At 42.4% G+C, this 13,984-nt stretch overlaps 1 protein-coding gene across 3 annotated transcripts in view; it reads left to right on the forward strand.

The window, feature by feature from the left end:
- The window catches only part of LOC126418730 (fatty acyl-CoA reductase 1-like), a 498,968-nt gene that overhangs the window by 433,462 nt on the left and 51,522 nt on the right, over positions 1 to 13,984 (forward strand). For all 3 annotated transcript variants that reach the window (XM_050085640.1, XM_050085641.1, XM_050085639.1), the window contains 2 exons: positions 7,053 to 7,162; positions 10,613 to 10,805. In XM_050085640.1, the coding sequence (XP_049941597.1) occupies positions 7,053 to 7,162; positions 10,613 to 10,805 (303 nt within the window). The remainder of the gene's footprint in view (positions 1 to 7,052; positions 7,163 to 10,612; positions 10,806 to 13,984) is intronic.

A 13,984-nucleotide genomic window follows, 5' to 3' on the forward strand; every position in this document is an offset into this window, starting at 1 on the left:
ACAGTGTTAAGACATGACTTAGCCACAGCCTGCAGGACGTTCCCAGAGCAAAATTTTCACTCTGCAACGGAGTTTGCGCTGATATGAAACTTACTGACAGATTAAAATCGCATGTCATACCGAGACTCGAGCTTGGACCTTTGCCTCCGCAGGCAAAGGTGCCAAATTCGAGTGTTGGTCCGGCACACAGTTTTAATCTGCCAGGAAGTTTCATATCAGGACAAACTCCGTTGCACAGTGAAAATTTTGTTCTGGATGTAGGCAACTGTAGGGAAAGCGTGTTAGTAAAAGTATTTCTCAGCATTATAATTGACGTGAACAATACAATACATTCCCACAGTAAAAGAGAACAGAGCAGCGGTTTTAAGCATGTGTATTATTTTTACATTAATTTCTGAAAAAGCGTTTGGATCGCAGTGAAAGCCAATGACCTTTCATGTGAGAAGTAAACACTCTTCCAGATTAAACAAGGAGCCACAACGTTCTTCTTTTAGAAAACATATTTTAATACCTCTTGTTGCTCCACTGCGTGATACACTGCGAATAATAACTGCCGTTTCCGGACAAACTGTTCTTCTGCTAGACACATTTGAAAGAAATATGTTAGTTCATATCACTATTTTCGAAATCAGCTGTGTCCTTGTTGTTCACTCTCTCACAACATATCACGGTTACTATGCAGGTGTGTTGAGAAAGTCAAGTTCCCTATCACTGATAATTAAGAATCTGGACGGCAGGTATATTGTGCAGTCCTCGACGTAAATCAGTACTGGTGCTCCTGCTCTGGTATTGACACATCTTGCGCTCAGTATTACATGGCGCTCACCCTTCACCAACACCTTTTACTCCTCCCTTTGCCCAGATGACTTAAGTTGCATAACATGTAAGCACAAGAATCCGTAGTCTCTCGTATTACAACAAGTAACAGATAAGCAAGATAGGAATTGTATTAGTAGAAGTGGTATGTGATGCATATCGGATCTAAGTTTTGTATCCAAAAAAAGATAACACATTGAACAATGACAATGACAATGACTATGAAGACTACAATAATGCTCACATATTTGACAAACTACTGGTAATGACTATTCAGCTTTTATAACTCTCCACTATCGAGAGCCAAAAAGTTGTGATAGGCAACAAATGTGACTTGTCAGCAAGTCGTCTCTTATCTATACAAGCATCATATTTCGCATTTCCACATTTCGAAGGAGCATGAAGTCAGAGGTATGCATGCTTTGTGATACAAACGACGAGACTCGTTTACAAATCTGCAAGTTGTGCGAATATGTTTCCAACAGCAAAAAAAAAAGATATGAGCATTTAAAGAACTCAAATATATAATGTGTTGCCTCTTTCCATCTATGTGGTACACCCATGACAGTGGATGAAAACAGTTTTGCGGTAAAAAATTGTAACTATTGCTCTTAAGTCCAGCTACGAAAATCCAAACCGCCATGTCTAACCACCTGTCAGCGATTGCGAGGAAAACGTGACGAGACAGACGCCAGCTAAGCATGGCCTCACGTACTGCACCCTGCTAGAAATCCAAGTGGAACATGTGACATTGGCGCCACCATTCCGCCTGCAATTTCAATTCCCTAATCAATTTGAATCTGATCCCTTGCCATAGGTTCCCCAGATGCAATGCCGCATACTTCCCCATTACTGCCATGTTAGAGAGTAAAACTGTAACTAATTTCTCTCCAACCTGCAGAGAAAGTTACAACAGTGGACATAAGCAGTATGTGAAGCCATACTTCATCTTTATGATGGCTTGATCTCTACTATCGATGCTTCCAATGAGGTGGCTGAAAATCTGTAGAAGAATGACAGCCCATACTTCGTGAAGAGCAAAATCCTGAGAATGTTGGACATTGAGGCCTGGAGGGAAGCTGGCAATGTAACTCATAACAAAGATTTTCGGTCTGATTGACATCAGGACTCTGGACAAGCCGGTCCACTTTAGAAATGTTGTTGTCCACAAACCATTGCCTCACACATGATGCTTTATGACAGGGTGCATTGACATGTTGATACAAAGCAGCTATAATCACTAAACTGTTCCTCTATTGTTTCCATGTTTTAAAATGTGTTAATCTCTTTCTGTATTCAACGTTTTCTTAAGCGCAGTGTGGGGATCACATCCTAACTACAAAAAAAAAGAAAAAAACCCTGCCCATACTTTAAAATTACCTTCTCCTCTGTAATTCATTGTTGGCAGACAACATTATCCAAAGGATTGCCACAGAGTGTATTGCGATTTACCTGTCCAGTCATCCAGTGTTCAGTGGCTTCGCTCTTTACAGCACCTCAAGTACTATTAGCACTGATTACAGAAATGTTGGGCTTATGTTGAGCTGCTCGACCGTCGCACCCCATTCTTTTTACTTCCCTGTGCATACTCATTGTGCTAATATCCAACTTCTGATTTTACTATGTTGTTTACGACAAATCTGTGTCGACTACATCTGGACCATATGTGGCTGGGCTTGTTGTTCCTTCTGGTTTTCGCTTCACATAATCAACAGATGTGGGCACCTTTCATATAATTGAATTTTGCCTGATGGGTTTGCTGCTTACACGATATCCAATGATTAGTTGACTTCTATGTCCGAGCAAATTTTGCTGTTACTGTTTCTCTGCTGATAACACAGTGTACCCCTCCTTTTTATACCAATAAGTTCGTCACGGAACCTCATTCACACAAACTATTAGTAAATAATTTTCCACAATGCATGCACTCACACATAGCATCAAAAGTTTTACAAAAGGAATTTCATTCACACAGACATCATAATTAGCCAGGAAGATAGTTTTATTCTGACACTGATGCACTCATGTTATAGTAAAGGACTTTTGTCTCTTCGTGACGCATTACAGTTTGTCTCCTTTGTGTGTAACACATTTCCTCTAGCAAACAAATGTCGATGTTTTGAAAATATTTGGATGTCATCTCTGTTGGTCTTCCAGCTGGTTTGATCTAGTTCACCATGATTGATTTCCTATGCATAAGTTTTCCTTAACAAAAAAATTTAGTATGTAGATCACCACGCTTCCTTTATCGGATCGTTTGGACTGGAAGCTGTGGTGGGTGGCCGGCAGTGTCCTGACAAGATGCTGTGTGCGGTAAGTCGCTGTCATCGAAGCTTGCGTGACTTGCGGGTATCCTGTAGAGAATTAGACGCTGATTCAGTGTGAAACTATAATTGTGCCAGGCAGTGTAATCTATGCAGCACAGACGTGCAGAGCAGCCAGTGTAATCTATGTAGCACAGACGTGCAGAGAGGCAACACCACTTACATTTGAGTTTCTTGAATCTGCATATCTGTTTCCTGTTGGTTGGTATGTGGAAATGAAGTATGATGACAACAGTGATAACGCATGATTTAGATAATGCGTTACAGTTTCCTTGATTCTGCATGCTTTCTAAATTTTTTTTTTTTTTTGTCTACGTGGAAGAGAAATATAATGCATATACTGAAAAGATGGTACTTGCCACGTTTTGTTTTGCCTTTAAAGACAGATCTGGAAACAGGTGGGGAGTTGTTTTTAGGCGTTTCACATCAGATAAGAAATTCTGTGAATGTGCAGGCACACACTGTTTCCTTCCCCACTAATTTCTGATTTAGCAGAAGGGCTTGCGAGAAGTCATCACTATTTTGCTGACTCTGGAGGGAGGTGGAATATAGAAGTGGAACTTCCACTCAGGGCATCATACTGACGTTTTGTTGTTGTAACTGTTACTGCACTTCAGTGCCTTTCATCTAGGACATGCGTGCAAACAAAAAAAAAGTAATTATCATGCATATGTGTTACTATTAACAACCTTGCCTCTTTGACCTGTTGATCACATGCTGTTTCTCACTCTATATTGCGATGACGCTTGCTGTATACCCGTGAAGATCGGCGATACTCGTCTGCCGCCCAGGTAGGCGCTATTTGGTACGCCGGAGCGCTGATATCCTGATCCTGGTAGGAAGGAGGGACCTCCACATCCTCCCTTTTGTGACTAAGGCAGACTGTGGTGCTGACCACAGCAACTGGTGATTATGGGGAGGTAGCCGTCTGTCCCAGTAGCGACTGTTGTTTTCCACAGAGTGTAGGAAATCTACAACAGACTTGTGCCGTACGTCACTGTCAGGTACGCCATCAATCCATCTGACAGATTGCCTTGCGAGCTAAACTGCTGGGATACTTACGGAGGGGAGTAATGGCTAATATTTACCCGACGTCATTCGTCATGATCGCACAGGGCTTGCTATTACGAAGGTTTCAACGGTTTTCTTTCTGCTGTGCTTGCTTAACGAGTTTGTTATAGAGTAGAACTGGTTCGTTAAAGCTCTTGGTACCGTTTTTTGCATTCGCCTTAGTATTTCTTTCCTCGCATTACTAAGGTTTGGCTGCTCTGACCCACTACTCTCTGCACAAGCCTCCAGTCTGGCTCACCAGAAACGCCTATGTGTTATGCCCTGATCGAGTGTCGGTGGTGAATTATTTCCATTACGGCCGCCTCGTGTTGACATTGCCTTAACGCGGCGAGATAACTTCGCTCTCGGACTTGGAATACTTTACCGGTTGCACTGCCCTATACAAGGTTGGCATGCAACACAATATTAAAGCTGAGAAATGCATCCTCGCTCCCTCGCCGGGACAAATGGCGCGTATGCATCACACGCTTTGAGCAAAGTTTGAGATTAATTATCTTTGTGTTGTGGTTGTCCATAAAGTCTTTGCTGCTAATAGGGGTGATGGCGAGTTCTTGCACAAGTCCAGCAACGTTGCCCAGTCAGCTGGATTTTGTGCTTCAATGGATTTTTTATTTGCAGATTGCGTGGTTTTGACGAGCCACGTCCTGAAGGAAGAGATGATCATTTTCCATATCGTTCCCAATAGTACCACCTGAGCATTGTGTAGCTACTTTGAGGTACTATATCATGTGACCAGGTGCTGAGCTGACACTGGCTTCATTGAAGGTAGGGAAAGAGTTGCATATGTTTGGTTGGTTGATTTGGGGCAGGGGACCAAGTAGCAAGGTCATCAGTCCCATCGGATTAGGGAAGGATGGGGACGGAAGGAAGTCTGTCGTGCCCTTTCAAAGGAACCATCCCAGCACTTGCCTGAAGCAATTTAGGGAAATCACGGGAAATCTAAATCAGGATGATCGAACCGTCGTCCTATCGAATGCGAGTCCAGTGTGCTAATCACTGCGCACGGTTAATTTCCCTGTGTACAGCCTGTCCGTAATTCTTACCCATATTCAAGTGTCACCTCTCTATCGTGAAATCTAATGGTGGTTGCGAGGAGTTGCTGTGATCAACGCACTGGGCCTGCGTTCTGGACGATCTGAGTTCAAAACCACGTGTGGCCATGCAGATCCCAGGTCTCCAATCGCCAGGGCGATTTCACTGGTAACTACAGGGCTAGCTCCCTTCCTAGTGCAGATTAAATGCAACGTCGTATAATGGCCCACTGTCCCATGCAACTTTTGGCCAAGAAACTTTTCAGCTACTGTCATACTTTCGGAGTTATTCTAGGTGGCAATGGTTAGTGACTCACCCTGTACATGGACTGCCGGCCGGATTGGCGTAGCCGTTATAGGAGTTTCAGTCTGGTGCCGCGCGACCGCTATGATCGCAGGTTAGAATCCTGCCTCGGGCATGGATGTGTGTGATGTCCTTGGGTTAGTTGGTTTAAGTAGTTCTAGGGGACTGATGACCCCAGAAGTTAAGTCTCATAGTGCTCAGAGCCATTTGAACCATTTGTACATGGACTTTTTTTTATAGTGAACAAAGAAATGACTGCTTAATTAGTCTAGAGTAACAGAAAAAAACCTATGAATATACAGTCATTCATCAAGAGTATTTTTGAACAAATATTTTAAAAATGGTTGTTAATTAACATGCAAAGTATCAAAAATACGAATGACCTGACTGTGTCCAAAAATTGTAAAGTTACTCCTAATGGCCTCTTCACTAAGACTGCCTATTTCATTGATATATTTTGTTTTTCTACTCTTTCTCGTATTAAGATTAGTAAATATATCTTGTCCTTTGTGAACGGATTGGAACATTGTAGCTGCTGGAACTGTTGAGAATTTATAATTAATTACCTAAAACCAGTTGCGTTTACATGTGCTTATTTTCCTATGATGACATATCAAGATTGCTGCCATCCCACCCTCATATGTTTACATTTGTTTACTTTCTGTGAGCATTATTTCTTTACAGGTGCCGTTGCAGAATGTCGCAACAGAATTTTAGATAGCAAGTGTAAACCGTCATAAGTGAAGAAACAGTCATTCCATGTAGGCTTTCACGGCCGGCGTCTTTATCAGTAAACTCTTCCGGGCTAAGTTGCCGTGGTCGATCTGTAGAACTTCTTCTCCCTGACGATTCGTTCTCAACTACGGAGAACATCTTCCGAGGTGAGTCGTCGACTCGTAGTTGAGAACGAAACGTCAGGGAGAAGAAGTTCTACAGATCGACCACGGCAACTTAGCCCGGAAGAGTTTACTGATGAAGAAACAGTGTTCACAGCCAGTAAATAAATGCAATCATTTTCAGGCGGAGTGAACATAAAATCAATGTACTCTCAAAAACGCGTCTTTTGAGACATAATTTGCTGGTGTGGGGTGTCGGGAAAGCGGTTCTACTCTTATTGGTGCGTTACGCTACAAACGTTAATGTCACGGAAGTGTAGTTCAGACTTATGCGCTAGGAGCGTTGTTGTCACTTTACACGACGAGAGGGCCCTTCGAACTTAAATAAGTATGTGGATGAGGCCCATGGGTCATGCCTGCTGTAAACCCACTAACAACCAGCCCGTAATTTACGGGAACTGCAAAATCTGCGAATACACGTAGGTTGCTACACAGCTCTGAAAATCTATAAAGAAATTGTCGAATACAAGTCACGCAGAATCACTTATGTACTGTGTTTTAAATGTAGACTAACAGGCTATCAAGCAGGTGATCACAATGTTTTTCCTGACAAGCTAGATGATTGTGGAATAATGTGCACATTAGTGAATGTAAATAAATGTTGTTACAGGTTGCTGGGGAACCTACCAAACACGTACGCCTTTACGAAGAACCTGACAGAGGAGCTGGTGGCGAGGTACTCCGACCGGCTGCCGATCGTCATTGCCAGGCCGTCCATTGGTGAGTGGGAGCCTGGATCACTTTGTGACTGACCCATTTATTTCGGTATCCCTTCCAGGCAGCGATGTATAAATGCTGCTGCATGAACTCCCTTGTAGCAATGATATCGATAAGTACTGCGTAGAACATCATCATTTTTAAACTGTATGGGCCACTGGGCTGAACCTGTAGTGGCAGCCGTAACAAGCAAAAGTATAGCTTTGGAGCAATTTTCTAGTGAAATGCCTGTGAATCAGCATTTAAAATTTGTTATTGAACTATATAACATATTACTATACAATGATATAATATCAAGACACGAATTAAAATAGCCAGGCCATAGCCAGGACTTGAATATGGATCTTCTTCTTAATAGGCAGATGCGCTAGCTGTTATGTATTGTAGCAGTGTAGCTAACAGCTGGATTGACCATCCTAGTCCAATGCTCTCCCTAACACGCCTTTAGGCTAATTCCCCTTTGTTAAAGCGTCATTATTGCCAAGCGTCTCCAGTATTGATGTGGCACCCTAGCTTTGTACGTAATGGGGAAGTCAATCACGGGAGAGCCTCAGGAATACTGACGATTTAAGAAGGGGAAAAGAGGCTGAAGGGGTGAATTGAAGTTTGCGTAAGGGAGGGCGATGGACTAGCGTAGTCGGAGCTGTTGGACAAATATTTATGCGTTTCTTCAGTTTCTGTCATTATTGAAGATAATGTTGAGACTTATATGTCTCGAATAAATTAAATTCCATCATAGGAATAATAGTATATACTTAGTGGTCTATAGAACTGATAGGACAGAAAAGGTGAAAAGAACTAAAATGATTAATATATTCAACACAATTTATCGATGGTGATATGGAAATTATATTTTTTGAAAGATTTTAAAAAGGTGAAATTCATATCCTAATATTCCATCTCAATCAGTACGCAACAAAGATAAACACATGGTGATTAATTACACTTTATGTATAACTATTCACCATTCTTGCTCTACTTTTCAGCACCGACACAATCAAGGAGAATTTGCGATGGCCGGTGGCAGGAATGCAAAATCATCTGTAGGAAACACTTTGTAATTAACTGGAAACTTTATTTCTATTAATGGAAGAATGCGGTACTTAACTTCCTGTGCCTGCTGCATGCAATTACATTGGCAATATATTACTACTCGCAGTATGCAGGCTAAGTATCAGCTTCCAGTATTCAGCTCTTTAAGCTTGCTACCGAACTGGACGTTAACAATGGTTGCTGAACTTAGTCTTACTGGACGTGTGTCTTTCCACTGGCACGCCGGTCAGCACCTTTCTGATTCCATTCTGCTGCACTGCACTCTTCGGCGTGCAGTCGATGTTTTAGGGCTGCACATTCCTCTCTCTCTTCTCCCCTCCCCCCTCCCCCGTCCCACCACGCCACAGAGTGATGCAGAAGCTAATTTTTTTTTTTTACATAACGAAGTGACCTTATACCGTATTCTGTGACATAAATTTCCACTAATTATCTCTACCCATTCTCAAGAAAACGCGTTTTAATGGTCGGACAGACGATAAAGTGAGACTACAACGGTTCCGCTTCTACCGATGTAGTATTAAGATTGTAAATGTTGTGTATCTGTTGGAGTAGTGCAAGACAGAATGCATTCTCACTCTGCAGCTGATACGAAACTTCCTAGCAGTGTAGAGTCTTGGTATGGCACACAGTTTTAATCTGCCAGGGAGTTCTAGCACAAGACAGATTCTTATTCTCAAAGCAACAACAGCTACAGTAATACAATTTGTTTAGAGGTACCTTTTCTCATCTCTCACAGGGAAAGAAAAGAATTTCAGCGCCGTGTCTTTCCGGTTGGATCCGCACCCCTTATACGCACAATTTCTTCCTGACATGACGCACCAATGATTCCCAAAAACACTTCCAGAAAATACTCGGTAGCGATAAAGTAACCTTCCGCAGCGACTAAATGTCTCAGAACTGAATGGTGCCCTGTGCCGGCATTTGAGGGGAAGTGGTGGTGGGGATTTCCACTGCCACGGCCTCGTGTGGAGTTACCTGCTGCCCGCTGTCCGAGCAGTTTCGCACCCCAGCGCCATCTCGTGTCATCTGACAGAACTGCTGTAACCCCCCCCGTCCCGCACCCCTGTCTGCGTCAACAGGCCCTTACGGAGGTTGCCTGTCTGGATATCTTTGTCTGTGACCACGCACACCGTTGTCATGTAGGGCGCCATCTTATGACAACATTAGGAGGGGGGGGGGGGTGAGGAGTCGGGGGCCGCATCTGGGACCGACACCGAACCCCCGGCCGCGCCCCAATTTCCGTCCAGCGCTCTGACGGGAGCCTCGGTCAGATAACCCCCGAAGGGCACCCGCCCTTTTCCTGAGCAGGTCCGACGAAAGTTGGAGAGGGCGCCGATGACGACGGCTGCAGCGGGTTCACGGCGGACGAAGGGGTTGGCTGCAGCTCCATCGTATCCACAGGTGGTGCCGAAGAGGTAGTCGGTAGGATGCGAAACTGGGGACAGAAAATGTGAAAAAATCTCGTAATCCACATGTCCCACTGAACGCATCTAACAAGTTGTATCATCATAATACACACAAAAAAAAAAGATATGGCGTCATAAATAATTAAATGAGTGGAAAAATCCCGCATAATGCATGAAGTTTGAATACGTTCATTCTTTACTGCTGAGAAACTGCTACAGACGACTCAACTTAAGGCAATACCTGACACCTGCCAACTATTTTGCCAGCTTGCAATTGCGAAGCGCAACCTGCTGTAGGCGAAAACTATAGCTGTATACGAAGGTATAAAGAAGCGTTGCCATGGAGACACAAAACGCGTTGTAGACACGCGATGCAGCCGCCCTAGTGTACAGCAGTTGTCTGTAATCATGTTTCTTAATATGGATGCTGCACCTGTAAGCTTGTCTATTAATCATATTGCTCTGTATGATTGTTCCATAATCTCAAAGGTGTTTCAGCGACACATGAAAAATAATTTTTTGCGGCACTTCACCACAATCACAGTTTATTTTTTCCGTTTCTAATAGAATATTGGCAACATGAATACGTAGGCAATGCTGGGTTTGCTTCAGCTAGTATGCGATATACGTAGATCGGTAGTCACAATGAGGTGTCGTTCTTATTCTCTGTCGTAAAACTAACCTTTTTTATTTCCCTCACACTCACCTGTCTCACTGCTCAAATGGCGCCTGTCTTCCTTTCCCGGTTTGTTGCTTACAGGAGTTGGAGGAGGGTTGCTGTGTTAAGATGTCGTCAAGTACCCTACGAGCTTCGAATGTTCACTTCCATCTCTTACGTTTCGTACACGATTATCCGTCTCTTCCTCAATGAAAGAGACGAAAATCAGCACACAACCTGTAACCATCTCTACACACAAGTCTTTAATGGATATATTTCATAGCACCCAGCACTAGTTGAAGAAAGAGCTATTTCGAAAAACTTTCTTTCCGACAGTGGTATCGATATGGAAGGAGCCGCTAGAAGGCTGGACAGCGAATATGAATGGACCACTCGGCTTCCTCATAGCTGTTGGGAAAGGCGTGATGAGGGTTGTAATGGCAGACCTCGACATCGCATCAGACCTCATACCTGTCGATTGCACGGTTAACGCCATCATCATAGTGGCGTGGCATGTTGCAGTAACGAGGTACGTATTACTCCTATTCATTATCCGTTTAATAAAAAAATTCGAGTAGACGGCATACTGGAGCAGACTTGAGATTGGATTCAAGACTTGCAGATAGAACTCAACACGTCGCTCTTAATGGAACAAAATCACCAGATGTAAAGGTAATATCCGGAGTACGACAGGGAACTGTGACAGGACCGTTCCTGTTTAGAATATATATAAATGATGTAGAAGAAAGCGTCAGATGCTCTTTAAGGCTATTCGCAGATGATGCAATTGTCTGTACCAAAGTAGCAACGCCAGAAAATAGTAAGAATTTGCGGAACGACCTGCAGAAACTGATGAATGGTGAAGAATCAGGCAGTTGACCCTGAAAGTAAATAAATGTTACATTTTGCGCTTACATAGGAAAACATATACATTACTGTTCAGCTACACTATTCCTGACAAACAGCTGGAGACAGCGTCAGCCGTAAAATATGTAGGCGTAACTAACCAGAGCGACCTTAAGTGGAATGACCACGTATAGCAGACAATGGGGAAAGCACATACCAGACTCAGACTCATTGGAAGAATCTTTGGAAATGTAACTAATCCACGAAGGATGTGGCTTATAAGGCGCTTATTCGCCAGATTCTTCAGTATTGTTCATCTATCTGGGATCCCTATCACGTAGGTCTGATAGAGGGTACAGATAAGATTCAACGAAGAGCGGCGCGTTTCGTCGCGGGATCGTTTAGCTGGCGAGAGAGCGTTACGGAGATGTTAAACAAAGAAAGGCGTTGTGCCTCAAGGAGAGATTTACTACTGAAATTTCGAACAGTACTTTTCAGGAGGAGTCAGACAACATATTACTTCTCCCCACATACATCTCGCTTATTGATGAAGAGGAGACAATTCGAGAAATTAGAGCCAATACAGAGGCTTACCGACAATCACACTTCCCACGCACTATTCGCGAGTGGAACGAGGTTGGAGGGATCAGATAGTGGTACCAAAAGTACCCACCGCCACACACTATTAAATGGCTTGCGGAGTATGATGTGGCCTCGAATATTGAATTAATAAACTACAATGCATAGTTTAAGGCTTGTTTAGTAATGTAAAATGTTATGTTGTGATTAACTGATAGTATTCAAAAAAGTGTTGTTTTTTGCGGCCATTAGTTTGCATGTTATGCGATCTGTAATAAAAGATACGGGCAACACAACGTAAAACAAATAGCAGCATTTATTAGAATAGTGTACAACGAAATGTTTCGCTTTGAGTGGTGATTTATGTGTGGCTATGTAGTAAAACTTTGTTCACTAATATAACCTATCATAGTCAACGAGAACTATCTAACCTGTAGAAGTTCAGTATGGGATGCAGTAACTAACAGTTTTGTGTTCTTGATCTGAATACGAATATTACTTTGATACCTCGCATTTACTATCCACTGTTTTATTGTGGCTGGCTGTAATAGTAGTAACTGTTGCTCTGTGTTGGCTGTGCAACTGGAAATGTGCAAACTGATCAAATGCAACTGATAATTGCAAATAGGCAAAGTGGGACTGCAACTGGATGCGTGTGCCTTTATGTCTGCATTACCCATGACTGGCAGAATAATGTCCATCTGTGCTCTATTTTGGGGGAGAAAAAACTGGGTGGAGATATCAGCCCCCTCTGTTGTGGCTGACAAAACTAGAGGTGTATGGAGCTGACTACTTGAAAATCTAATGGCAGAAGCATAAATAGGTTCCATCTACGAGCACCATGCATGTGGCGACAGACCAGCTCTGAGTGGTACCTGCTGTGGAGATTGCCCAGATGGTGGTGCCATCTGCTGCCATCACTGTGCATCATATGACTGCATACACAGCACAGTGCTTGTCACAGTGCTATTGCCGTATTTAAAATGTTTACAAAAATACCTAAACACACACAAACTCGTTCTCTCTCTCTCTTACACACACACACACACACACACACACACACACACACACACACACACACGTTTGCACACACACACACACACACATTGTTTATTAAGGTGATTCAAAATATTAGTTTCATATCTATTATCGGTGAAGTATGACTGTGGACTCTTGAATTGAGTGCACCAACGCTCTTTCCACATCTAAATTGTTCTTAACTGTACCAAACACATGCAGTTAAAAACAGTATGCTAAGCAGGCAGCTGACACTTCAGTTTTGGCATGATTGACACTACATACAGAAAGGAAGCTGAAAAAGCCTATAGCTGTGCTAAACACACATTGCCTTAAAAACTACAGTAAACTGGATACCTGTGACAGTTGACACACGCCAATAGGCACAGTGAATACAGTACTCTGTCAACGATTGCAAGTGGGCAGTTAATGTATAAGGTAACTTATAACTGACACCTAAAAAATGAATATGGACTGTGAAATGAAATGCCACAATGCTGTTTCCATTTCTAAATTGTCTGTAATATTTTTGACGCTCCAAATTTAGGCCTACGTGAGAATATATATTTTTGAAAGTTTTTCAGCAATCCTTCCTCTCACTAAGCACCATTTTAAGGGAGAGGGGAGGAAGTAATGCATCATGTTCGACATTATTTCCAAATATAATTGGGGTAAATGACTGGATAACGTAACTTTTTCTTAAATTAACCTCGGACCCACCTATGATAGCACGTTTAACCACTGCCATGAGATTTTTCCGACAGTGTATCACAAAAAGCCAAACTAAACGTGATGCGTTTTCATGTGATATTTAACGCGTTGCGTCTCATAAACTACATATTTTCGTAACCCACATGGATAAACCAGTAATGCTCCAATTACAGTGTCGAGATACACACCATGGACCAGGCCAATGATGGATAAGTTTTGAAAGAGAGGAAAGATCAATACCTCGAAAATACAACCTTTGGACGAAAATAAAATTATTTGTCAAACATATTCAGATTTCGAGTACAAAACACATTTATTTGCTTATTATAATGCGCAAGTATAATTACTGTTCTCTGATCGTAAACGAAATAATGATCATTTTTCCAATATAATTTTGTCTGTATTATTTATCAAAACATGTAAAGATTTCAAGTGTCAAATATATGTGGCTCTAATTTCATGAGATAATTGTTCTGCAACATTAAAAAATATACATTGCATGCATAAGAGCACTACTGACTTGGCTTACCGCTTAAGCTGCTCTTTTCAACGAAC

Source organism: Schistocerca serialis, chromosome 9 (assembly GCF_023864345.2).
Source record: "Schistocerca serialis cubense isolate TAMUIC-IGC-003099 chromosome 9, iqSchSeri2.2, whole genome shotgun sequence".
NCBI classification, from domain to species: domain Eukaryota; kingdom Metazoa; phylum Arthropoda; class Insecta; order Orthoptera; family Acrididae; genus Schistocerca; species Schistocerca serialis.